At 39.3% G+C, this 27,510-nt stretch overlaps 1 protein-coding gene across 1 annotated transcript; it reads left to right on the forward strand.

Annotated features, from left to right (window-relative positions):
- Positions 1-263: 263 nt before the first annotated feature.
- LOC125238910 lies at positions 264-27,396 on the forward strand. The gene is made up of 3 exons (XM_048146403.1): positions 264-340; positions 555-625; positions 26,516-27,396. Exons 2-3 carry the CDS (start codon positions 575-577, stop codon positions 26,630-26,632), a joined length of 168 nt encoding a protein of 55 aa, XP_048002360.1. The 5' UTR covers positions 264-340; positions 555-574; the 3' UTR covers positions 26,633-27,396.
- Positions 27,397-27,510: the final 114 nt, after the last annotated feature.

The raw sequence follows: 27,510 nt of genomic DNA on the forward strand, positions 1-27,510 counted from the left end.
TGAGTAAGAAAGTACAATTTTTATTGAGCTGGAAATAAAATCAATAAAAGCAATTTTGAGGGAATTCTTATTCGAATACTGGCAGCACTGGGTGGCTAGCCGAATGGCACAATCGCTCACGAAACGCTCACGAAACGAAGCGCTAGTAGATATCTATCTCTATCGCGCTTGCGTATTGGCGCGACAGAGCCAGCGGCGTATCGCTTTCGTTTGGCGTCGGAGAAATGCCATTCGGCTACGGGGCCTGCTCAGAAACGTCATCGACCTGTCAAAATCGCGTAGACGATCTTGCTGGTTGATTCTACAATTTTCTTTCATTCGCAGAACCTAGCGGGTGCAAGTACGTGATTTAAAATATATCATTTTCAATACAGTTAAAGTGTTAAAACTTTAAATAACAATTTCACAAGGCTTAAGGTTAAATTCTAGTAGTGTTTTTAATTCAAATTCCTTGTTGTATGTGAGAAAAAAAAATGTTGAATTTAGGTTATGTAAGGGTGTATTTTGGAGGTGAAAAGTGCCAGTGTTTTAAGATAGTGTTTGTTTTTTTTCAGCACACACACTGATTTAGACAATGAAAACGACTCAAATTGCCCAGTACGCCCTTCGACTCACCTATTCGCAGGTAAGATATTTTTTTTATAGACAATTTGATATAATAACTGTACTTTTAATTATTTAGGCACCTAATTTTCATTAATGTTAATGATAGATCAATTCAGCAGTACTCTCCGGTAATTAGGTAGCCTTTAAGAAAGTTTAATTGTTGTTTAATTGTTTGGTAGGAGCATTAGGACCATTGATTTCTTATAATTGCCAAGACATTCCAACATTATCAAAGTGCTTGTGTCTTATTTTTAGAATACCTAGGAAATACTCAATAGTTAATAGTTGGGACTCATTTTATTTTACATGTAGAAATAGAAATATTTTATTCATGGCATATACAACATTGAAACAAAAGAAATAATATTACAGATACAAAAAAGAACAGAAAATTATTTACAAACTAGCGACCCGCCCCGGCTTCGCACGGGTACTATACCTACATGTAAACCTTCCTCTACAATCACTCCATCTATTAAAAAAAACCACATCAAAATCCGTTGCGTAGTTTTAAAGATTTAAGTATACATAGGGACATAGGGACAGAAAAAGCGACTTTTTTTATACTATGTAGTGATGATCATGACAAAAATTAAGTAGGTAGGTACATATTTGCACAAAATAGTCCTGACTCAGCTTGGTGTTAGCCTGGGAGGGCCATCGCTGATCTTCCATCAGGACCAAAGTGGCACCTTTTCTGCCCAAATTTATGCATAAAAATAGCTTAGACATGTGTCCTCTTTGTGTGTTTTATGTTTAAAGTCGCCGTCAATAGAATTTGTGAACAATGTAAACAAACCTTGTAGTCAAAATGTCTTTAATTTTCATTCTAACTCATCAGATACTGGCTAAATCCATGTGTTATTTAATCAATTCATATCAAATTGTGATCCTCAACCTTTGAAATAATAAAATTGTGCTAAAATATTGATATTTTGTATAATGGTTTGTTTACATTGTTGGCAATTTCTATTGACAGCGATTTTAGTGGTAGTTTGATTCAACAGTGTTTTTTTTTTTCGATTTAACTTTGGGAAATATTACCTTAAACTGTAGTCTTTATTAAAATTTACGATGGTTTTATTCATGGATGTGCATTATCTGAGTTCCAGTTATACAGCCATACTAGTATTATATATGGGAAAGTGTGTATATCTGTTTGTTTGTCCGTCTTTCACGGCAAAACGGAGAGACAAATTGACGTGATTTTTTTAAGCGGAGATAGTTGAAGGGATGAAGAGAGTAACATAGCGTCACTACTTTGAAAAAAATCTCGTATCTCACGCTGCTTCTCTATAGTGCATTCCATAGTTCCATACATACTACAATTTTCTTTTCATTGACAGACGAAGATGCAGGCAAAAGGTAGTACAAGATAAAGGCAAAAGATTGTCAATTGTCACTTTTTATTTTCAAGTAGGTCTGCTGATAGCATTAAGAGTTCTTATAAATTCTACAGTAGGGGGAATTGGAACCTTATGACTGTTCCAATTAAACCATGATGTTAATTTAATTAAGCTTTCGATCTGGAGGTCGCGGGTTCGAACCCTGGCTCGTACCAATGAGTTTTTCGGAACTTATATGCGAAATGTCATTTGATATTTGCCAGTCGCTTTTCGGTGAAGGAAAACATCGTGAGGAAACCGGACTAATTCCAATAAGGCCTAGTTACCCTTCGGGTTGGAAGGTCAGATGGCAGTCGCTTTCGCAGGCTCCCATGAGCCATGGCAAATGCCGGGATAATGCAAGGAGGATGATGATGATGATGTTAATTTAATGAAGCACTTTAGTAAGGATTTTGTCCCATTCATGAATCATTAAAATACTATTGGGTGAATCAACTTTTTCTTGCCTCTTATTGCCATGATTACGGTCTCCTGAGTTCACACTGGTTTTATGCAAAATTATGCTATTTAAACTATGCAAACATTCATTTTTCTGTTTTTTTTTTTTTATTGAATAATAAAAGAAAAATTACACTTTTTTTTTACACAAGACCCATCGTTGGCAAAACATTAAGGAGGTTTGGGTGCCGATGGGGAGTTCAATAATATTAGTTAACTATATCTATTGTATCTAAATATATAATACTAGTTAGGATTCTTAGTACATATGGCTTAAGTCGTTAGATTGTGACAAATGCGGTTTAATACATTTTTTAACATGTTTTCCATTCAGATACTTTAGTCTTACAAGCCCTTTCCTTAATTTTCCACCTACAAAGTACAAACATGGACTACATGCATGTTTGATGCATGGTGGCTTAGCATGGTAGTGTGATGTGATATCAAGTAAATCAGTAGACCGTTACATCACTCGGCACAATTTCATATTAATTCCATATTAGCAAATTGTTCCAATTCGTTTTGACAGTTCTTGAAAAGAAGCTAGGAGGCAAGTAGCCGTTACAAATGTTGATAAAACATACCAGTTTGTAGACAGTGTCCAGTCAAAATTGTTATGATTATCTGTCAATAATAGAGTAAACACGCACTTTAAAGATGTTTGCAATGATTAAGTGATAATTGTTTTTATACATTTTCTTTTGTTTATTTAACTTTGGTATCCAGGCCCGTAGCCGAATGGCATTTCTACTACGCGAAACGAAAACGAAACGCCGCGAAAGGTAATCTGACTCTGTCGCGCCAATACGCACGGGCGATAGAGATAGGTAGCTACGAGCGTTTCGTTTCGTGAGCGTTAGTGCATACGGCTGTGCACGCTGATTCTTAAACAAGAGCAAATAGAGCGATCATGTAAGGCCTGTTGTGATGGGACGGGCGAGGAAATTGACGGGAAAGAACCACCAATATGGATGACGACTACATAAAAAAATGGCATTCTGTTTAGTCCGTTAGTTAGATCGCCTCATCACTGTTGATAACTCCTAGGGAATAGTGAAAGCATTGTGCAGTTAAGTGCAGGTGCATTAATCTCATTAAATCACGTTGCACTGCACACGTTTCACACGAGACGTGCAGAAACGTGATACCCCACAATAGCACGCTGTACCTGCGTACATCATTGACGTTAGCATTGTAGTTGTAGGCTTTGAGCGAAAAAAATTAGGTAGCCATACCAAGCTTAGGTGACAGATATTTTGACAGCTGGTGCAGGCGTTATATTAAACGTTCTACTAAATTATAATTTACCCAACTCCTTCTTAACTTAGCTTCATTATGTTTTTAATATCTATAGCATTCTATACAATACAGGGTCTTTGGCACGTGACCCGACAACTTTTTTAAATTCTTAGGGGGTTTGTGGTGTCATTTCCTTCCTTTTCGTCTTTGGAACCTTGTTCCTAGGAGACACGGTTTTATTTTATTCCTAAATCATACATTACTTCATGTCCACATACTATAAAATCTGTATGACCCTAAAAGTATGCTCACATTTTATTACATTGTTTGCACAAATGTATTGAATAATAATCAATACGGTAGCCATTATAAAAAGGATTATAGATTAATTAAAACGCCACTGATATAATAATCTCGCACGTCAATATAGTTCACGTATAAATAGAGAGGTCAATCCACCGGCACGCGGCATTCATACATTGCTGATGACTAATGATAAAAGTTTAGTTCAAGTAATAATAGATAAATATGCAAGGAATATAATGTCTGTATACCTGACTATATGTACATAAACTCACGCTTGTATTGCCGAAAGAGGTAGGCAGAGCACATGAGCATGAGAGAGGTTTACAGAAGAAATCGCACGCAGCAGGCAGGATATAGGATGATACACGTGCGAAAAGGAAATTCGTAACTCGTGTCGATTTAAAACACTCCCTTCGGTCGTGTTTTAATTTATCGCCACTCGTTTCGAACTTCCCTTTTTACGCACTTGTATCGTAATGTACTATTCTATCTTTAGCCTGTGTGGTGACGGGTTAAGAATTTCACCACCCCCTTTCTTCCCGTGGGTGTCGTAGAAGGCGACTATGGGATATGGGTTAAATTGTGGCGTAGGCGAGAGGCTGGCAACCTGTCACTGCAATGTCACAGTTTCGTTTTTTTTTTATTTTTTTTTTTATACTACGTCGGTGGCAAACAATTATACGGTCCGCCTGATGGAAAGCGGTCACCGTAACCTATGGACGCCTGCAACTCAAAGAGTGTCACATGCGCGTTGTCACCCCATTAGAAACTTGTACACTCCCCTTTGCTGTTTCTTGTTTTCTTTCAACCCCTTATTTGCCAAGAGTGGCACTGAAGCTTTAGTAGTTTCATGTGTTCTGCCTACCCCTTTATGATGGGATACAGGCGTGATTGTATGTATGTATGTATGTATTCTGTCTTTGTCCAGATACTGTCTTAAGTATAATATACCTACTATTACCTCTGTAAGCTATATGAGTATTGAATATTAGTCGCGCTGAACTGAAATGTCGCTCACCTTGAGGCCTCCACGAGATTCGCAAACACTCGCTTTATATTATCATAATTATGATAATTGCACTCTCGTGACAAAGCATTATCATTACACATACATACATACATACATACAATCACGCCTCTATCCCATAAAGGGGTAGGCAGAGCACATGAACTACTCAAGTTTCAGTGCCACTCTTGGCAAAAAGGGGTTGAAAGAAAACGTGCATTACACGTGCGAAGAAATAACACATTTTGAAGCATAAACAGAATAAATTTGCCCTTAAAAGTGTTTAATCTCATTTTGGTTGTTTGCTTGTAAAGTAATTACTAATTAATTCAGTCATCGGTTTTTTGGATTCGACATGGGGTGAACGACCTCAATCATTATGTTAGTATGGATATGCCCCAGGAATCCGGGCTTAATGTTGTTAGAAAAGGCAAAAAAATATGTACAATGTCCACAATGCCAAATGGTTTTATTGCTCAACCAAAAATATAAAGCAACAACATTAACATTATAAACTTAAACTAAAAATAGTACATAACGTAATAGGCCTTACTAACATGCGATTTCATAACCACTATAAATCTCTCCAACAATTTAAAAATGTGAACTCTTTAGCTTTGATATTCTTACAATAAAATTTAGAAAAACAATTAGAGATTAGGAAAAGAATAGAAGTTTTTGTCTCAACTGGTTGCCATGTAAGAGTAAAAAGTTCCTTAGAGATAATTTCGTCGTATCAATATTAACTTTTCTACTTGATATCCCGCGAGGGTGAATCCAAAAAACCGATCACTGCTAATTATACAGTTCCCCTCTCGTAATTTACTTAAAATATCTAGTTTAACTTTTAACTATGCACTAGCGATAATCAATTTAACGATTATAACATTGTGACGTGAAAAACCGTAAATTGCCCACACGTAACAATCGCTTCGGTTCCACGAAATTATGACGTTTCACCGTACTTTCGTGTGGCGGTCACTGTGACTCATTGTTACGAGAAATACATTACATTTTCCAGTAAAATTACATATCAGTCACCGGCGTAACCTAATCTAACTACAATATTTAAATGTTGAAAAAACCCCCACATAGTGGACCGATTTTCATAAAACATGGCAAAGAACACTCCCGACTAACTCAGCTTTGAAACAAAAAAAAAAATCTAAATCGGTTCATCCGTTCGGGAGCTACGATGCCACAGACAGACAGACAGACACGTCAAACTTATAACACCCCGTAGTTTTTGCGTCGTGGGTTAAAAGTTAAGATGGCGGGAGCGGGACGACCTGGACTCATTTTGCAGCATCTGAACGGATGCAGCATTTAGGGTGCCTTTCCACCAGAGAGGAGATGCAATGATCCACCAATCAGGTTAGTCGAACCCCTTCCCACTAGCGCTATGCTTTGTGGAACAATGAACATGATAGGTAGATATCAACCACATCCACGTAGCACATCTCTGTGGAAAGGCACCCTTAAAGCTCGGCCACACATGCGCGTTTTGAGAGCGTAGGCGGAGCGTCAGCGGAGCGCAATGATAGCGGTGTGCCGGACGAACGCTGGCGTTGCGCCCAGGGGACGCCGGCGGGAACTAACGAGCGCTGAATGCGCGCCGATTTCGAGCGCTCCTATCATAGCGCTACGCTATCAAAACGCTTTATGTGTGGCGGAGGCTTTAAAAGCCTTTGGCCAGCAGTAGGACACCTTAGACTATGAAATAAATTAATAGTTTAAAAAACACTATAAAACACGCTTTTATAAATGCACGTAAAAGCCAAAAATAAATTATGGATCGTTCAAGTTGTCTCTATTTGTGAGCTGAAGTTTAAAAACTATGTGCTTTTAATTATAATATTTGATTGTAAAAGCGTGGGGCGCTGGAACAGGAAAGACTTTTTGTATAACTTGCTGTTAAATCAAATTATGCTATGTTACGGGAAGGAGGTTACACAGATTGACGCGCTAACTGGAGTTGCAGCATGACTAGTAGGTTCTACATTAAACAGTCAAATCAATTAAAAGTCAGTGTTCAAAGTAGGTACCAGTTTGTCGAACTCTGACAAAATATGCGCTAGTAGCGAGGAGAGTCGACAGTCACCGACACTTAGAACGCCGCTTTTTTCCGGTAATCAAAGTACAAAAGGGGAAAGTGTCTACAGTGACAGGATGCAGAGTTCTTGTTCGTGGACGAGATATCTTTGGTTCTCTTTGGTAACCCTTAGGCGGCATATGTAAACGTTATGTTCTTATGCAACTTCATTCGCCAGGAAGTTCGGATTAGTATTTGTTTACAAGAAAGTCTTTCCTGTTCCAGCGCCCCACGCTTTTACAATCAAATATTATAATTAAAAGCACATAGTTTTTAAACTTCAGCTCACAAATAGAGACAACTTGAACGATCCATAATTTATTTTTGGCTTTTACGTGCATTTATAAAAGCGTGTTTTATAGTGTTTTTTAAACTATTAATTTATTTGATACTTTTTAGTCATTAATAATGAAATACTTTTAACATTTATACATAAATTTATTTCAAGTAGGCGGATTTTACATGCCATTTGTGGCTTAACGTGTACTTATTGCTAATTGCTACTTAATAATAACTAGCGGCTACCTTCTTATTACGGTATTATCATAAAAATGTTTATACCTAGTAAGTTATCCGTAAAAGATAGACAATATAAACATGTGCCATCGCGGACTTCTTGAAGACATTAGAGAGACATACTTTCGCCATACATTGTTTTAAAGCTCTCAGCTAGTGGGATTTTGTTTGACTCGATTAGAAAATATTGTCACATTTCAACTAATTCAAAACAAAATTTAAGTATTTCTTTTTTGCCGAGCCCCCCTTTATTTGCTCTTAAGGGTCACAGGAAAACCATTACCCAACTTATTTTAAATACAACGTTGTTCTTTCTTTTTTTGCGGGGGGCTTCGCCCCCCGAGCCCCCCTTTGTTTGCTCTTAAAGGTCACAAGAAAACGCTAACCCAACTTATTTTAAATACTACGTTAATCTTTCTTTTATGCGGGGGGCTTCGTACCCCGAGCCCCCCTTTTCGTTACTCTTAAGGGTAACAAGAAAACCCTAACCCAACTTATTTTAAATACAACGTTTATCTTTCTTTTATGCGGGGGGCTTCGCCCCCCGAGCCCCCTTTGTTTGCTCTTAAAGGTCACAAGAAAACGCTAACCCAACTTATCTTAAATACTACGTTGATCTTTCTTTCATGCGGGGCTTCGCCCCCGGGGCTTCGCCCCCGAGCCCCATTTGTTTGCTCTTAAGGGTCACAAGAAAACCCTAACCCAACTTATTTTAAATACTATGTTGATCTTTCTTTTATGCGGGGGCTTCGCCCCCGAGCCCCCTTTTCGTTACTCTTAAGGGTAACAAGAAAACCCTAACCCAACTTATTTTAAATACAACGTTGATCTTTCTTTCATGCGGGGGCTTCGCCCCCGAGCCCCCTTTGTTTGCTCTTAAAGGTCACAAGAAAACCCTAACCCAACTTATTTTAAATACAACGTTGATCTTTCTTTTATGCGGGGGGCTTCGCCCCCCGAGCCCCCCTTTGTTTATTCTTAAAGGTCACAAGAAAACGCTAACCCAACTTATTTTAAATACTACGTTAATCTTTCTTTTATGCGGGGGCTTCGCCCCCGAGCCCCCCCTTTCCGTTACTCTTAAGGGTAACAAGAAAACCCTAACCCAACTTATTTAAAATACAACGTTTATCTTTCTTTTATGCGGGGGGCTTCGCCCTCCGAGCCCCCCTTTGTTTGCTTTTAAAGGTCACAAGAAAACGTTAACCCAACTTATCTTAAATACTACGTTGATCTTTCTTTCATGCGGGGGGCTTCGCCCCCCGAGCCCCCCTTTGTTTGCTCTTAAAGGTCACAAGAAAACGCTAACCCAACTTATTCTAAATACTACGTTGATCTTTCTTTCATGCGGGGGCTTCGCCCCCGAGCCCCCTTTTCTTTACTCTTAAGGATCACAAGAAAACCTTAACCCAACTTATTTTAAATACATCGTTGATCTTTCTTTTATGCGGGGGGCTTCGCCCCCCGAGCCCCCCTTTGTTTGCTCTGAAAGGTCACAAGAAAACGCTAACCCAACTTATCTTAAATACTACGTTGATCTTTCTTTCATGCGGGGGGCTTCGCCCCCCGAGCCCCCATTTGTTTGCTCTTAAGGGTCACAAGAAAACCCTAACCCAACTTATTTTAAATACTATGTTGATCTTTCTTTTATGCGGGGGGCTTCGCCCCCCGAGCCCCCCTTTTCGTTACTCTTAAGGGTAACAAGAAAACCCTAACCCAACTTATTTTAAATACAACGTTGATCTTTCTTTCATGCGGGGGGCTTCGCCCCCCGAGCCCCCCTTTGTTTGCTCTTAAAGGTCACAAGAAAACGCTAACCCAACTTATTTTAAATACAACGTTGATCTTTCTTTTATGCGGGGGCTTCGCCCCCGAGCCCCCTTTGTTTATTCTTAAAGGTCACAAGAAAACGCTAACCCAACTTATTTTAAATACTACGTTAATCTTTCTTTTATGCGGGGGCTTCGCCCCCGAGCCCCCCTTTCCGTTACTCTTAAGGGTAACAAGAAAACCCTAACCCAACTTATTTAAAATACAACGTTTATCTTTCTTTTATGCGGGGGGCTTCGCCCTCCGAGCCCCCCTTTGTTTGCTTTTAAAGGTCACAAGAAAACGTTAACCCAACTTATCTTAAATACTACGTTGATCTTTCTTTCATGCGGGGGGCTTCGCCCCCCGAGCCCCCCTTTGTTTGCTCTTAAAGGTCACAAGAAAACGCTAACCCAACTTATTCTAAATACTACGTTGATCTTTCTTTCATGCGGGGGGCTTCGCCCCCCGAGCCCCCCTTTTCTTTACTCTTAAGGATCACAAGAAAACCTTAACCCAACTTATTTTAAATACATCGTTGATCTTTCTTTTATGCGGGGGCTTCGCCCCCGAGCCCCCTTTGTTTGCTCTGAAAGGTCACAAGAAAACGCTAACCCAACTTATCTTAAATACTACGTTGATCTTTCTTTCATGCGGGGGCTTCGCCCCCGAGCCCCCTTTGTTTGCTCTTAAAGGTCACAAGAAAACGCTAACCCAACTTATTTTAAATACTACGTTGATCTTTCTTTTATGCGGGGGGGGCTTCGCCCCCCGAGCCCCCCTTTTCGTTACTCTTAAGGGTCACAAGAAAACCCTAACCCAACTTATTTTAAATACTACGTTGATCTTTCTTTTATGCGGGGGGCTTCGCCCCCCGAGCCCCCCTTTGTTTGCTCTTAAAGGTCACAAGAAAACGCTAACCCAACTTATCTTAAATACTACGTTGATCTTTCTTTCATGCGGGGGGCTTCGCCCCCCGAGCCTCCCTTTGTTTGCTCTTAAGGGTCACAAGAAAACCCTAACCCAACTTATTTTAAATACTACGTTGATCTTTCTTTTATGCGGGGGCTTCGCCCCCGAGCCCCCTTTTCGTTACTCTTAAGGGTCACAAGAAAACCCTAAACCAACTTATTTTAAATACAACGTTGATCTTTCTTTTATGCGGGGGGCTTCGCCCCCCGAGCCCCCCTTTGTTTGCTCTTAAAGGTCACAAGAAAACGCTAACCCAACTAATTTTAAATACCACGTCAATCTTTCTTTTATGCGGGGGCTTCGCCCCCCGAGCCCCCCTTTTCGTTACTCTTAAGGGTAACAAGCAAAACCCTAACCCAACTTATTTTAAATACAACGTTTATCTTTCTTTTATGCAGGGGGCTTCGCCCCCCGAGCCCCCCTTTGTTTGCTCTTAAAGGTCACAAGAAAACGCTAACCCAACTTATCTTAAATACTACGTTGATCTTTCTTTCATGCGGAGGGCTTCGCCCCCCGAGCCCCCATTTGTTTGCTCTTAAGGGTCACAAGAAAACCCTAACCCAACTTATTTTAAATACTATGTTGATCTTTCTTTTATGCGGGGGCTTCGCCCCCCGAGCCCCCCTTTTCGTTACTCTTAAGGGTAACAAGAAAACCCTAACCCAACTTATTTTAAATACAACGTTGATCTTTCTTTCATGCGGGGGGCTTCGCCCCCCGAGCCCCCCTTTGTTTGCTCTTAAAGGTCACAAGAAAACGCTAACCCAACTTATTTTAAATACAACGTTGATCTTTCTTTTATGCGGGGGCTTCGCCCCCGAGCCCCCTTTGTTTATTCTTAAAGGTCACAAGAAAACGCTAACCCAACTTATTTTAAATACTACGTTAATCTTTCTTTTATGCGGGGGCTTCGCCCCCGAGCCCCCCTTTCCGTTACTCTTAAGGGTAACAAGAAAACCCTAACCCAACTTATTTAAAATACAACGTTTATCTTTCTTTTATGCGGGGGCTTCGCCCTCCGAGCCCCCTTTGTTTGCTTTTAAAGGTCACAAGAAAACGTTAACCCAACTTATCTTAAATACTACGTTGATCTTTCTTTCATGCGGGGGCTTCGCCCCCGAGCCCCCTTTGTTTGCTCTTAAAGGTCACAAGAAAACGCTAACCCAACTTATTCTAAATACTACGTTGATCTTTCTTTCATGCGGGGGGGCTCCGAGCCCCCTTTTCTTTACTCTTAAGGATCACAAGAAAACCTTAACCCAACTTATTCTAAATACAACGTTGATCTTTCTTTTATGCGGGGGGCTTCGCCCCCCGAGCCCCCCTTTGTTTGCTCTGAAAGGTCACAAGAAAACGCTAACCCAACTTATCTTAAATACTACGTTGATCTTTCTTTCATGCGGGGGGCTTCGCCCCCCGAGCCCCCTTTGTTTGCTCTTAAAGGTCACAAGAAAACGCTAACCCAACTTATTTTAAATACTACGTTGATCTTTCTTTTATGCGGGGGGGCTTCGCCCCCCGAGCCCCCTTTTCGTTACTCTTAAGGGTCACAAGAAAACCCTAACCCAACTTATTTTAAATACTACGTTGATCTTTCTTTTATGCGGGGGGCTTCGCCCCCCGAGCCCCCTTTGTTTGCTCTTAAAGGTCACAAGAAAACGCTAACCCAACTTATCTTAAATACTACGTTGATCTTTCTTTCATGCGGGGGGCTTCGCCCCCCGAGCCTCCCTTTGTTTGCTCTTAAGGGTCACAAGAAAACCCTAACCCAACTTATTTTAAATACTACGTTGATCTTTCTTTTATGCGGGGGGCTTCGCCCCCCGAGCCCCCCCTTTTCGTTACTCTTAAGGGTCACAAGAAAACCCTAAACCAACTTATTTTAAATACAACGTTGATCTTTCTTTTATGCGGGGGGCTTCGTCCCCCGAGCCCCCCTTTGTTTGCTCTTAAAGGTCACAAGAAAACGCTAACCCAACTAATTTTAAATACCACGTCAATCTTTCTTTTATGCGGGGGCTTCGCCCCCCGAGCCCCCCTTTTCGTTACTCTTAAGGGTAACAAGCAAAACCCTAACCCAACTTATTTTAAATACAACGTTGATCTTTCTTTCATGCGGGGGCTTTGCCCCCCGAGCCCCCCTTTGTTTGCTCTTAAAGGTCACAAGAAAACGCTAACCCAACTTATTTTAAATACAACGTTGATCTTTCTTTCATGCGGGGGGCTTCGCCCCCCGAGCCCCCCTTTGTTTGCTCTTAAAGGTCACAAGGAAACGCTAACCCAACTTATTCTAAATACTACGTTGATCTTTCTTTCATGCTTCCCCCTCGAGCCTCCCCCCCCCCTTTTTTCTGTTCTTATCTTCCGGCACCATCATCAGGCCTTGAAACCTAATCGTAGTCATAGTTCATTACAAGACTTTTCTAAGAAGCCCAAAAACAGCTATGATACGATGTTCCATCATGTAGTTCCAGTTCATATCTTCCGGCTCCATCATCAGACCTTGAAACCTAATCGTAGTCAAAGTTCATTACAAGACTTTTCTAAGAAGCCCAAAAACAGCTATGATACGATGTTCCATCATGTAGTTCCAGTTCATATCTTCCGGCTCCATCATCAGACCTTGAAACCTAATCGTAGTCAAAGTTCATTACAAGACTTTTCTAAGAAGCCCAAAAACAGCTATGATACGATGTTCCATCATGTAGTTCCAGCTCATATCTTCCGGCTCCATCATCAGACCTTGAAACCTAATTGTAGTCAAAGTTCATTACAAGACTTTCCTAAGAAGCCCAAAAACAGCTATGATACGATGTTCCATCATGTAGTTCCAGTTCATATCTTCCGGCTCCATCATCAGACCTTGAAACCTAATCGTAGTCAAAGTTCATTACAAGACTTTTCTAAGAAACCCAAAAACAGCTATGATACGATGTTCCATCATGTAGTTCCAGTTCATATCTTTCGGCTTCATCATCAGACCTTGAAACCTAATTGTAGTCAAAGTTCATTACAAGACTTTTCTAAGAAACCCAAAAACGGCTATGATACGATGTTCCATCATGTAGTTCCAGTTCATATCTTCCGACTCCATCATCAGATCAGCTCAACAGTACCATATTATTGTATTGTCATCGGAACTACATATAGCTGCCAATTTTCATTACGCTACGACTCCTGGAAGATGGTTAAATTAGCTTCCTTAGATTCCATTACATACATAGTTACATACACGACGACCTAATAAAAGCGTGTTAAAAAAAACCGTTTTTAACCCCCGACGCAAAAACGAAGGGGTGTTATAAGTTTGACGTGTCTGTTTGTCTGTCTGTCTGTCTGTCTGTCTGTCTGTCTGTCTGTCTGTCTGTCTGTTTGTCTGTCTGTCTGTGTGTGTGTCTGTCTGTGGCATCGTAGCTCTCGAACGGATGAACCGATTTTGATTTAGTTTTTTTTGTCTGAAAGCTGAGTTAATCGGGAGTGTTCTTAGCATCGATTTATAGTTTACATCGATGGTTCTTAGCCATGTTTCATGAAAATCGGTCCACTAGGTCACGGTCGGGGGTTTTTTCAAAATTTTAATTTTGTGGTTAGGTTATATGTTCGACTAATGGGGTTCTCAATTAAAATCTCATTGTATACACTTCAATCATCAGATCATAAACAAACTGCAACATTAAATATACGCACCAAAGTGCAAAGTCTGATCTACGCAACAAATTGACAGACAAATAGATTTGACCGTGAACTTGTAATTTCATTATCATCCATCACATCAGAGTTATCAATTGCTGTGTCCACAGTCCATTTATCTTTACACTCTAGAACAATATAAAAGGGACGCTTTGTATGGAAGTTTTGTACAAAATTTAGAGGGTTCTTTGCGTTTGAGTGTATTAGACAAACATTTTTTCTGTTTTGGTCGAGTCGATGAATGATATTGTTTACGCCTTTTCACTATTTTCCATAGGATCTTTCGATTTTAGGTGCCAATGTAACCTAAAAAAGCACTTGTGATAGAGCCGATTTCTTTTGTACCATTTTTGCACGGAATCCAAAAGAACGCTGGTAAATGTTATCCATACTCCATACAGACTAGAGATGGGCCGAATATTCGGTAAATATTCGGTATTCGGCATATTCGGCAACTTTGTCAATGTTCGTATTCGGCCGAATAGTTCGGTTACATTGCCGAATATTTACCGAATAAACAAAATGTTAAATAACGTAACACAAGTTGTTTCGTAATTCATCGGATAATGCCATCCTATTTCAACATTCCAAGGAACTACAAAAATAGAGCTAAATATATGCTTAAAAATATCAATAACATTTCGTATTTTATGACAAAAATATAGGTCAAGAAAAAACAAAATTTTAAGTATCCTTCTATTGATAAGAACAGTAGGCGCCTTAGTAACACTAGTAACGTTCTATTTTCATTACCATTCGTTTAAAAGTTTTAAATTCTACATCAGCTTTAAAAATATAGCGCACCGAATATTCGGCCGAATGTTCGGTTCGGTAAGATCTGAACCGAATGTTCGGCCGAATATTCGTATTCGGCAAAGTCCATATTCGGCCCATCTCTAATACAGACAAATCAGTACCTAAGTGAAGCAGACGGAGCGTGCGCAGACAGAGAGCGGTCTGCGTTCTGTCAGAGTTCCGCGTTCTGGTGACCGTTGACCGCTCAAGAGCTCCAACGCACACAGGCGGCGTTCAAATTCTCGCGTTCTAGTTTCGTTTGGGTCTTTGTACATGCAACATGTCACAGGAAAGTTCGTTTTCCTATGAAGAATTATTGCTCAAAAATTCCATCTATTAAATTCTCCTTACAGATGAACAGCGATTAGATATATTTTAATTCGCATGTCGATGAATAGTTTCATTAATTGAGAAAAATAAAGTCTGGCTGTATTTTTAGAACATTGTAATTATTTATTAAGGATAAAATAAACATAACAGCATTTCGTCGTGTACTATCCGTAGATTTGACCTCAGAAATTCTTCTTTTTCCTAACCAATTCATTATTTTTTCTGTGTTTGCAACCTCGAACATCCCCGCGTTCCGGCGTTCTCTGTCTCGGCGGGAAAAGAACGCTAGAACGCGGCGTTCCGCTTTGACCGCCGCGGGCAGACTGCCCGCTGTGTGCGTTGCTGCTACAGACTCGGTACATTCTAAAGAAGGCAGAACGCTGAACGCGGAACGCAGAACTCTAGACCGCTCTCTGTCTGCGCACGCTCTTATTGTATATTATGCCAGTTTCGAACTCGTAGTACCTAACCTACCTAAGTACCTATAACCACACCTCGGACACTGGCGATCAAATATATGAAAGAGGCGCGTTCCTAGCACACAGTCTAAGCTCGTGTAGGTGAACGCGTACTATGCTTGTATGAGTGAAATAACAGGTCGACTGTTCGCGTTTTTGACAGGCGGTAACTGTGAGGTAACCGAGAGGGGGTGGGCGGCACTTTCAGCGGGGAGCGGGAGTGGCCATACTGTACGATAGTACTCTTTATTATACTGTGACCTAACTTATCTATCCTTACTCGTGAGTCAATCACTAATAATCCATCTAATATCATAAATGGGAAAGTGTGTGTGTCTGTTTGTTTGTCCGTCTTTCACGGCAAAACGGAGCGACGAATTGAAGTGATTTTTTTAAGTGGAGATAGTTGAAGGGATGGAGAGTGACATATTAGGCTACTTTTGTCTCTTTCTAACGCGAGCGAAGCCGCGGGCAAAAGCTAGTATATTATAAATATACTTTAGGAAGCACTACACAGTACACATCGGGAAAGACCTTGCACAAACTGCACGCGACGAATATATCTTCCGAGTATGCTTTCCGGCTTCCTGTTCGCAGAGTTATGCCACAGTGTAATAAAGAGTACTATCATACAGTATGGCCACTCCCGCTGAACGTGCCGCCCACCCCCTCTCTGTTACCTCACAGTTACCACCTGTCAAAAACGCGAACAGTCGGCCTGTCATATTTCACACATACGCGTTCACCTACACGAGCTTAGACTGTGTGCTAGGAACGCGCCTCTTTCATATATTTGATCGCCAGTGTCCGAGGTGTGGTTATGCTCAATCCGATTTATTTCATTTATTACATTGAAGCAGCCATGGTTCTTATAATTATCTCAACATATATTTATTTCCATGAGGTGCGACTAAGGTGGCAGCGGGCCGATTTTTGAGTCTCACGCGTTCGAATTAAAAAAATTGTCACTGAAAATAATAGGCAAGTCACCGATTTCAACCGGTATTTTAGTGACAGTGAGACTCAAAAATCGGCCCCCAGTTTATAATAAAAAAAAACTTTTACCCGCGCATTGGATTTTCGAGTAAGGCAGTGACTGACGGCAGAAAAGTATATCAACATTAAAGATTAATTAGCGACTAGAAAGTCTAGAAATGTAGCCAATGTTGGGATAAATATCACAATATTTAGTCGCTTCGATGTCTTTGTTTTTAGCCGAAAATTCGGTTTCGGCCAAAAACCTCCTGAACAGCCGCGTCGTATGTACGTAGCCGAATGGCACAAACGTAGATATCTATCTCTATCGCTCTTGCGTATTGGCGTGACAGAGCCAGACTACCTTTCACGGCGTTTCGCGTCACAGAAATGCCATTCGGCTACGGCACCAGTATTTTCGACAGTCTGACTGAAATTTTGGTTTCAACCTAAAAAAATATTAAAGTTTTCTGTAAAAAGTCTGGTTTCCAACAAAGGGTTAGGAAAAAAATCCTCAGTGCATGACCGTTTATCGATCACAAATGTACGGATAGGATCACTATCTTCAACGCGTGTAGACATCTGATAAGCGATAATTAACTGCGCAGTGCCACGTCACGCAGGACAGATTTAGACGTGTTTACTGACTGAATACCTTTGGCGCCATATGTCTTAAATTAGGCCCCAAAGTCAAGGACATTCAAGAGAATTTTGAAACGATTGCAATATTTGCAATAGGGCATCGACTCCGTCCTTACGATTGTCAGGGATTACATGGGCCATTTTTTTTTTTTTTTTTTTCAAAGTTGTCGCGTGTCGATTTAAAACACTCCCTTCGGTCGTGTTTTAATTTATCGCCACTCGTTTAGAACTTCCTTTTTTACGCACTTGTATCGTAATATACTATTTTTCTACTCCCGAACTGTTATTCGTCATTTACAGGATCGTGCATATTAGATCTTTAAAATATTATAAAGGTCTATTCCCCAAAGCCAGCGTCCGCCAGCTTCCCGCGCATGCGCGCAGTATCGAAAAAACTGAAAACGCATTGTTTGGCTCTGTAACCATGGCAACGCCTTATAACGATACTGCGCGCTTGCGGGAAGGTTTTGGGCAGCCGAGCTGACAGTGCAAACCTTTGCGTCAAAATACAGGAAACAGTGTGAAATTCACGAAAGTTATTCAAGAAAACTATTAAAAACTAAGTGCATGGTCGTATAAAAAGTATTGTATGCAACAGTGTTTAACTGAGTCAAAAAATACTCGTGGCGTCTCAATAACAATTTTCGGCTTCGCCTCAAATTGTTACCCACGCCACTCGTCTTTTTTGACCTCCTTTAGACGCCTGTTGCATAAAATACTATAATGTACCCAGTCTTAACAACGTAGCCAGTGTCATCAACATATCCTTTGTTCTACAATAGGAGACGAATTTAAACATGTTTACTGACACATGCCTGAATGCCGGCGTTACATTGGCGCCAGCACGGGAAGCATGGTCGCGCGATAGACGATAAAATAGCAGGCTGTCCCTATCGCACTATTTGTTAGTGCGATAGGGACGGCCTGATATTTTATCGTCTATCGCGCGACCATGCTTCCCGTGCAGGTGTCTTAAATTAGTTCTGAAAATCACGGTCAAATTTGTAACCCGACTTCCTCTTTTTGCAAGCCCTTAAAAAGAGGAATTAGCGACTATTTCCTTTACATTTTATTCGGGAATATTGAGTTAACATTTTCACCATTTATGGGATTTTTCCAGTTTTTTTTTTTGCTTTCAGATCTTCACCCCAAAGTCATCCAGTATTTTTATCAGACACCTTTACAGTATAATAAGTAATAACTGTTCTTTTTGCGTGGGAGGTAAAATTAACTGCCCAAAATCAAATGACATTGCCAATTCTCGGCCAAAATCGGTTCCGAAATTTCAAAAATAGTATTCAAAGTATTTATCCAGCCGTTAAAATACTCTATTTTAGCGACAAGGACGTCTCAAATGGCTTGAGGCCAAGTAAACGTAACAAAAACATACTTTATTATGAAGACAGAAAAAGAAAGTATTTTTGGAATGAAAATATTTTAGTGTAGGTGAAAAACTATTTAAAAACTTAACAGCTTAAATCATGATTCGTAAGCCCAACAGCAGGCGGCATGCACCGACTTTTTCATCTTCAGCACTTAGATACTTTTGACAGTTCTGCGCTTCTCCAGTGCGTTTTCACATTATCATATCGGATGTAGGACCGATATTCCATACATTACAGACGCCATCTTGGATTTTTTCTATTGAAATCCTTTCAACATCGGATAATGTGAAAATAGCCCAAAAATATCGACGCGGAATCGGCTTTCGCCGATCAAAAATCATTTCTTAGTATGAACATGCGTAATTGCGTTCCTAAACTAAACACTTACCCCCTTATTCATAAACGTTAAAGTTATCAAGCCGATAAAGTTCGTTTGTCCCTTTCCGACGTATTGGTGTGATAGAAAGGGACAAACGAACTTTATCGGCTAGATAACTTTAGTGAACGGTTATGAATAAGGGGGTTACTATCAAGGAATTCGTCTTAAAAAAAATTTACTGTGTACTTATATCTAAAAACTAAACTGAAATTGGAAAACAAACTTAAAATATAGGAAGTAATTAGAGCACATATAATAGAACTTTCTATCATTATTAAATACCGATTTCTAGCTAACGTACTAATTTTTTTTTCATTAGGTACCAGACAAATTCTTGTAATGAAAAAGACAGAATACCTCTTATCATTACCAGACAGACAGATAGACCTCGCCCTAAATAAAACTAGGTAGACTCAAACTTAGCCTACAATCAAGGTACTTGAACCCAAATCAGGTCAACGGTTCTAGTTTTTTCGTCTACAAAGTCTACATTATGTAAAATTTGATAACGCCCCCTAGTAACTTCGCGGACTTGATAAAGCTATATTCTCACAGATTTCTTTATCTGTCAGATAACCTGAGAATGTGACTTTTGTTCTGTATAATACCTTTTTATTGTACGTAATATATTTAGCAAATAGCGCATAAATTAACTATGTGGGGGCTTTGTTTTATTACAAACTAGCTTTTGCCCGCGGCTTCGCTCGCGTTAGAAAGAGACAAAAAGTAGCCTATGTCACTCTCCATCCCTTCAACTATCTCCACTTAAAAAATCACGTCAATTCGTGTCTCCGTTTTGCCGTGAAAGACGGACAAACAAACAGACACACACACTTTCACATTTATAATATTAGTATGGATAAGAGTACTTAATAATTATGTACTTCAATAAGTGTCAAAATTTAATTTGTCAGCAAAAAAGTCAACAATACCAGACCTTAAAATTCTTTTGACAATTTGTAGTTTAATATTGCTCTAGTTTCGGTCGTCCGTGATTTTTATGCCAAAATCAAAGCAAAATAGAGTTTCGGCGCGTGAGGCGCGTCCTTACATATACAGGTAGTGGACTGTTTTAGCCGAAACCGATTCTTCGGCCAAAACAATACCAATGGCCGAAACGTGATAATCATATGTCGAATCAAAATTCAATGATACATTAAGAGCAACGCCCTTATGATTTGACCAAAATTAAATACTTATTTAGTTTAATTTTTATATTTTTTTTGTGCGAAGTAATTAGAAGAGTGTACCTAAGTGTAATTATCTACTATTAATAGAGACGTGCCTACTTTGAATTTCATGGAAACCTGTAATAATTGAATACATAGCAACCTTATCAAAGGCATATGCAGAATAAAATATAACTTTACTAAAGACTATCAATATGACCTGTCTCCACATTATATAGGCGTGAAAGTCACATTAGGCTTCTGCGTCCGAATTATGTATACAGCATACTTAGAGGTAATTTTGAAAAATTATCTTCATTCATCAATAGGACATTCTTACCCAGATTGATTGAGGCCCACGGTAAGCTCAAGAAGGCTTGTGTTGTGGGTACTCAGACAACGATATATATAATATATAAACACTTATATACATGGAAAACATCTATGACTCATGAACAAATATCTGTGCTCATCACACAAATAAATGCCCTTACCGGGATTCGAACCCAGGACCGCGGCGCAGCAGGCGGCCGTACGTTCAATCAGATCAATACGTTCCTTTTTCTTATACTTTACAAAAAACCTAACACTTATTTTATCAGTCACAGTAAACATAAAACAACATAGTCATTGTAGTTATTTCACAATAAGTCAACATACATAATTACTAGCAGAAGACTAAACTCTGGTGCAATCTATTGTGTACACATATTAGGTGTACACAATAATTCCTTGCGTTTACATTATGTATGTTTATTCATGTATTGATAAGATAATATTTATATCTACGGCGACGCCCTAAAGATTCACTGCATTATAATCTTCAACCATTTCGTGGGATTTCCACATGGTTAGCCATTCTGGGAGAATAATTAATGATGACATGTTTAGCGGCTTGGCAGAGATCGACTGTTATACTTATTTCAATGTTCGGCAAAGTCTCTGTTTCAGCATAAAAAAAAAGATATTTTAGACGAAGGTTTAGTTGTAGAATTCGGTTTCGGACTCCGTCCTACCGTTTCGGTTTCGGCGAAAAATCCCGAATCTACACAATTTCACGAGGATCAGTAGAGAAAGCTTCACTTCCCGCCAAGTCATTTATCCATAATGGCTCAATTTCATTAGTCGACAGGGCCCCGCAAGCGGGGTACGAGAGATTTCTGGAGCGCGTCCCACAAGGCCCGCAATCAGGGAAATTAAATAGTAATAGTAACTTTCATTGGTTGTTATCTCGCCTGCGGGGACTCCCCGTAGTCCCCGTACGCTGCATACCGAACGAGTTAACGACCAATTAAATTGCTCTGCTGCTTGCTGACTCCAGGTATGCTGTAATAAAATTGCGCGATATAAATGTCAAAGAAAGCGGCACAACAAAATATCCTTCACCGACTAAGATAGTGCTATTTTTATAACATATTGCGATTAATTCAATTAATTGTCTCCTTGAAACAATTAGTGCTTATTGGCTGATCGGTCGGTTTTTCGTTTTTATATAACTGTGCTATTTTCAATCAAAAGGGTACTTATAGATAGATAGATAGAATACTCTTTTGGCACACCTCAGCAAAAGATACAGTAGAGACTCTGGAAGTCTGGAGATAAAACAAATGATACATTATGTACTTATTGTCGTTTGTCAATAACGCGCCTTTTCCGTAAGAGCTTCAATATGAGATATGAGATCGATGTTATCGACAATGTGATACCTCTTGATCTTGAAAGAGTCACATTATTTTCGTATTATTCTATAGACGGTCAACCAAATCTTGGCCCTTAAAAAGGCGCGAAATCCTTTTTTTCTATGGCAATTACACCTTCGCGCCTACATTTTCGACCAATTTTGAAGTGTTTTGGCTCGTCGGTGATTCCGCCAACAACGTCAAGGTTTAGTTTAGTTTAAGAAGGCACGCGTTTTATGAAGACAATTGGCCGCTGAACCCAGTATTTTTCCAATTTGTCTGTTTTAGTGCCAAGATTTGCTTGACTCTATAAAAAAACAATGATAAATGTCAAAATTATGTGATGTGATATCAATCACATCGGGTGAATGCCCTGCCCTTCTATTTTTAATACACAATTTGCGACAGAAATATTCGCACATGACGCGGATTTTTCTATCAATGATAGTCGAAATAAGCTACATCAAAAAAAAAAGTTTTAAAATGAGTCCTATGATAGTAAATCAAAAGATAGGTACCAAATTAAATACAAATCACTCCGTAATGGCATTTTAGGTATATTTAGCAGATTAAGACACCCCTGCTGAGAAACAAAATGGTTTGTGCTCATTAGTAGAACTAGTAGAGTTGTCTATAAAAAGAATACTTCACCAAAAACTACTTTAAACCTGAACTCAAACTTATTGTATCTCTGAAAACTTAAATTCAAACATACATTACTAAGGGCCACTTGCACCAACGAAAATGGAGGGTTAATCCGAGAGTTAACTGTTTTTTTTTTGCTTTGGCTTTTACTCCCTGCCAATTGCACAGGGTGAAATTGCCAATGTCAGTGTTGGCTTGGTGTTACCGTAGTGTTGACTTTCACACGTGAGAAGAATGTTCGGTATTTTTTTTTTTGTAATACATATATTTTTTGGTGAAGGATGTGGAGGGAAAACCTAAAACAAAACATTTGTTATGAACGTCACTGACAAAAACATGACAACACTTACACAAAATTGATTAGCGAAAAAGCGGGAAGCGGATGACACAATTTTAGTAATACCAACATGAAGGAAATGGAAGAAAAGAAAACCATATTATATGTATAATAGAAATAAATGAAATTATTGAATATTTATTAGTTAACTGTTAACCTACCATATTATATGGAGTTTGACAGATGACAGCCCACTAACCCTGAGTTAAGTGGTTGGTGCAAGTGGGCCGAAAACAAAGAAAGATTATTATCCATTTTAGGCAAATTAAATTATTAGCTACGTAAATTATCCTATCCTTTTTACGGACTAATTTTGTCCTAACACGACAAAGTGCAGACAAATTGTATCAATCTAATTGCCAATTTGGAATAAAAAAAAACGTCAATGTATCGTACGCCTACAATCAGCGTACTGCACACGTCACATCTGCATTTTTCTTCAAACATTGTTGTGCAAACAAACGTACTCACTCACTCCCTACGTCACGCCATATTTTCATTTCAATAGGTGTTTTGTCGTTCTGATAACAACTTCTGTTGCCAATTGAAAGGCATTATTTTAATGGAGTTACAAATGGGTCTAATTTTAGTCTTGTTTTTGTTGTATTGTTTTGATCTTGTTTGCAGCGTAGCGACGTGTTTAAGTTTTTTGACTCTGGGGATCGATTTTTGAATTTCGAACGCATGAATTCGCCGTTCGAAAATCTGTGGAAAACGACGTAATGCTATTTTTGAAAAAACCGGTCAAGAGCGTGTCGGGCCACGCTTAGTGTAGGGTTCCGTAGTTTTCCGTATTTTTCTCAAAAACTACTGAACCTATCAAGTTCAAAACAATTTTCCTAGAAAGTCTTTATAAAGTTCCACTTTTGTGATTTTTTTCATATTTTTTAAACATATGGTTCAAAAGTTAGAGGGGGGACGCACTTTTTTTCCTTTAGGAGCGATTATTTCCGAAAATATTAATATTATCAAAAAACGATCTTAGTAAACCCTTATTCATTTTTAAATACCTATCCAACAATATATCACACGTTGGGGTTGGAATGAAAAAAAATATCAGCCCCCACTTTACATGTAGGGGGGGTACCCTAATAAAGCTTTTTTTTTCCATTTTTTATTTTTGCACTTTGTTGGCGTGATTGATATACATATTGGTACCAAATTTAAGCTTTCTAGTGCTTACGGTTACTGAGATTATCCGCGGACGGACGGACGGACGGACGGACAGACAGACATGGCGAAACTATAAGGGTTCCTAGTTGACTACGCAACCCTAAAAAAGACGGCTAGTAATTTTAAATCTAGTGGTAATGTAATGAATGACCACTCGTTTTCGATTCTGTTAGTAGAATTTAAATCGCTAGTAAATATAGTGGTGATATTATTGAACGAATTCCAATTCAATTCGAATGGCCGAGATTCAAAAACCGGCCCCCTGATTCGTTAAACAAAAATGACATTTTAATGACGAATAAAAATGAAGCCTGATCAATTTGACTTTACGTGTACGCCGTACGGCCAATTATAGTTACCTACTTAAAAGAATTTCAAAAATGATCTAATAAATAAACAACACGTGCTAGTTTAGGGACAAGAATAGACCCGTCTATATATAGTAGATTGACGGCAATTTCTTTCCTGATGAAATTTTCAGTTTGATTATCTTATCTGGGGTGCGTAGTCGAATGGCACAAACGCTCACCGAACGAAACGCTCGTAGATATCTATCTCTATCGCTCGTGCGTATTGGCGCGACAGAGCCAGACTAGCTTTCGCGGCGTTTCGTTTTCGTTTCGCGTCGCAGAAATGCCATTCGGCTACGACACCTGGACGGGCTTTAAGTTTTGCACTCTTAGTAAAAGTAAGATTCAATGTACCTACTATCAGCTCAAAAGTGTATGTAGGAATATGAATGAATTCATTGATAAATTCGCCATGCACTTTTGCAGCTGATAGTATTTTGTTTCGTCTATGGCATAAGTATCAGATCCAGCTCAACTCGAGCATTGTTTCACCAAAGAACATTGAGATGTTTGTCACAGTCGCAGTCCAAGAGTCATGTGTACAATCATGTGATCGGTTTATAAATACTGGCGCCGGCCGCCGCTGCCAACATTCGCGCGAGTCTCGATGAGAGGCTGTGAGGTGACTGACAACATTCAGAACACATGAGATATTATAGGCATGTGATGCGAAGGGATGAAATGAAAGTCATGTGACAAGGAAGATATTACGAGATGTGGGAGGAAGTAATGGGAGATAACTGAAGAAAATATGGATGGACTGTGTGAGAGATATGATTCATATTAAATGAAAGCAAGTCATAGATGGGATGGCGGGCAATAGAGAAGTATAGAAGGGGAAAGATGCTGCGCCGATACAAATGACTAGAATAAGGGCAGGCGAATGATGAATGGTCTCTTACTACGGCGTGCTTAGGCTTATAAAAGTCAACAAGTTATACTAGCTATTGCCCGCGGCTTCGCTCGCGTTTAATTCGATTTGCGAAAAGCTCCATACAAACTTTCACTCTCCATTTTAGGGAAGAGGGGTGTTAGAAAGAGACAAAAAGTAGCCTATGTCACTCTCCATCCCTTTAACTATCTCCACTTAAAAAATCACGTTAATCCGTCGCTCCGTTTTGTCGTGAAAGACGGACAAACAAACAGACACAGAGTGTTCATAATCTATTCTTATCTCTTGTAAATTTTATAAAAAAGTCCCCATGTAAAACCAAAACAATTGTTACTAACAATTAAATTCAAAACTAATATCAAGATTATTCTTGCCTGTGTTGAAACGCGCGTTGCGTTGCCGGTGCTCGCGTACCGAGCGCCAACGCCACCTATCGATGGCCATTTCACGAAATTGATGAGCGCTCAAAGGAATAAAGGCTCTTAAGTATGGATACACGGATGATAGCAAATACGTCACTTTATACCTACTCTTTGTTAACAACAGATATTCCTCTATCGGTATGCCATGAAAAAGAATGTATATTTCTGCCAAAACGGTTATATAACGCCTGGCAGACGCCACATATTTCTCGCGTAGTGACAGACGTGAAATGATGAATAGGCTGAAGCGGCCTTGTTTTAATTAGGTGCCTTGTAAATACTAATTACCTAGTACTATTTCAGTGACACATGTACTATTGTTGTTTTATAACTGCATATAAAACTAATATTATTTTATACATACAAGATAGTCATTATAGACAAGTCGGGTTAGGTTAGCGTAACCTTATTACTATCATGATAGTTGCTTTTTAACTACACTGAGACTATAGCACGTGCCGTTTAAACGGGAGCTAGCCGCCGTGAACAATATACACAAAGGCCTTTGTTTTACAGATTACGGCTAAAGAGAAAAGTTCATCTCAGAAAATTCATACTATAACTCACCTTTCGAACTAAATCTAAATTGATTCATCCGTTCGGGAGCTACAATGCCACAGACAGGTAGACTCATCTAACTTATAACACCCCGTCGTTTTTGCGTCGGGGGCTAAAAAACGTTATTTCTGGCCACTATGGCCCTAAACTACAGAGACCTCCTTTTAGAAATTACTAGTTCTGTCCCCATCATATCTAGAATACCTTAATTCCTCTTTACTAAACTGTATTTTCTCTTCTTTCCAGCCAGCGAACCGTGAGAAGATGATGTCTAGATCCGCGCTCGCCCTAGCTGCCATCGGACTCGGTCTGTCCACCTTCAGCGTACGCCAGATGGTTCTGAACCAGACCAGACGATTCTAAACAATGCCAACATGCAAAAACAAAACGCCAAAAGGTTAACAATATTCACTATGGCAACACTGTGAGCGTTCGCGCGCTCCATAGTATTATTACTCGCCTATCTTTTTAAAAATGGCTGCGTGATGCTAACCTTTTTATTTAAGTCGAATGTTTGTTTGAAAAAAAAATGTAAATGGAATGATTATGGATAAAAATCGTAATTTATTTTTTTAATTGTTCTTTGTGCAATGGAATGTCTGCTCAGCCGTTAGGTAATTTTGAATTAAATGTAGGATGGAATTGTTTACGATGGCGCGGCCGCGTGGTCTAACTTTTTAATAGTTTTTTTTTTATATTTCTTTTATGCAGAGATTATTTTTGAGATATTTTTAAACCTTAATGACCACACCCTAGAATGAAAATTTCTCAAAATGACGACTAATGCAATTTCCAGTGGTAATTTTGAGAAATGTCTGAAATGATCGAATGTAGATAAAGCAGTCGGACCTTGAGGTTATCTTTATGTGGTGTAGTGGATGTCCCACCGATTTGCTAATAGATAGATATTAGGGCACCAGAACATAAAGTACCTTTAGGAAAAGTAGACCATGTTGATTCTAGGTCTGCTAAGAAAATATCGGAATATCGATATTTAAGCAGTATTCTTGGATGTGGCCGTTTAAGTACGTTTGTCTCAAAATTTGCCCCAATTTATTTAATTTTCGGACGTAAAATGCCATTTTACAAGTATTGTCAACACACATAAACATATATTTTTCTACGAGTGTTGCCAGTATTTACTTCTTTTTCGTAGTGTTTCGTACCTTTTGGAATCCACTGTCTTTCTGTGGAGAGCGTATTTATTAAAAACGTTAATGTTATTATTTAAAAATTAATTT

Source organism: Leguminivora glycinivorella, chromosome 24 (genome assembly GCF_023078275.1).
Source record: "Leguminivora glycinivorella isolate SPB_JAAS2020 chromosome 24, LegGlyc_1.1, whole genome shotgun sequence".
NCBI classification, from domain to species: Eukaryota; Metazoa; Arthropoda; class Insecta; order Lepidoptera; family Tortricidae; genus Leguminivora; species Leguminivora glycinivorella.

Bases quoted from the DNA above. Each gene is read 5' to 3' on its own strand.
- LOC125238910 (XM_048146403.1), top strand. From the start codon at position 575: ATGAAAACGACTCAAATTGCCCAGTACGCCCTTCGACTCACCTATTCG. The intron at 626-26,515 runs GTAAGATATTTT...TCTTCTTTCCAG, and splicing joins TTCGACTCACCTATTCGCAG to CCAGCGAACCGTGAGAAGAT.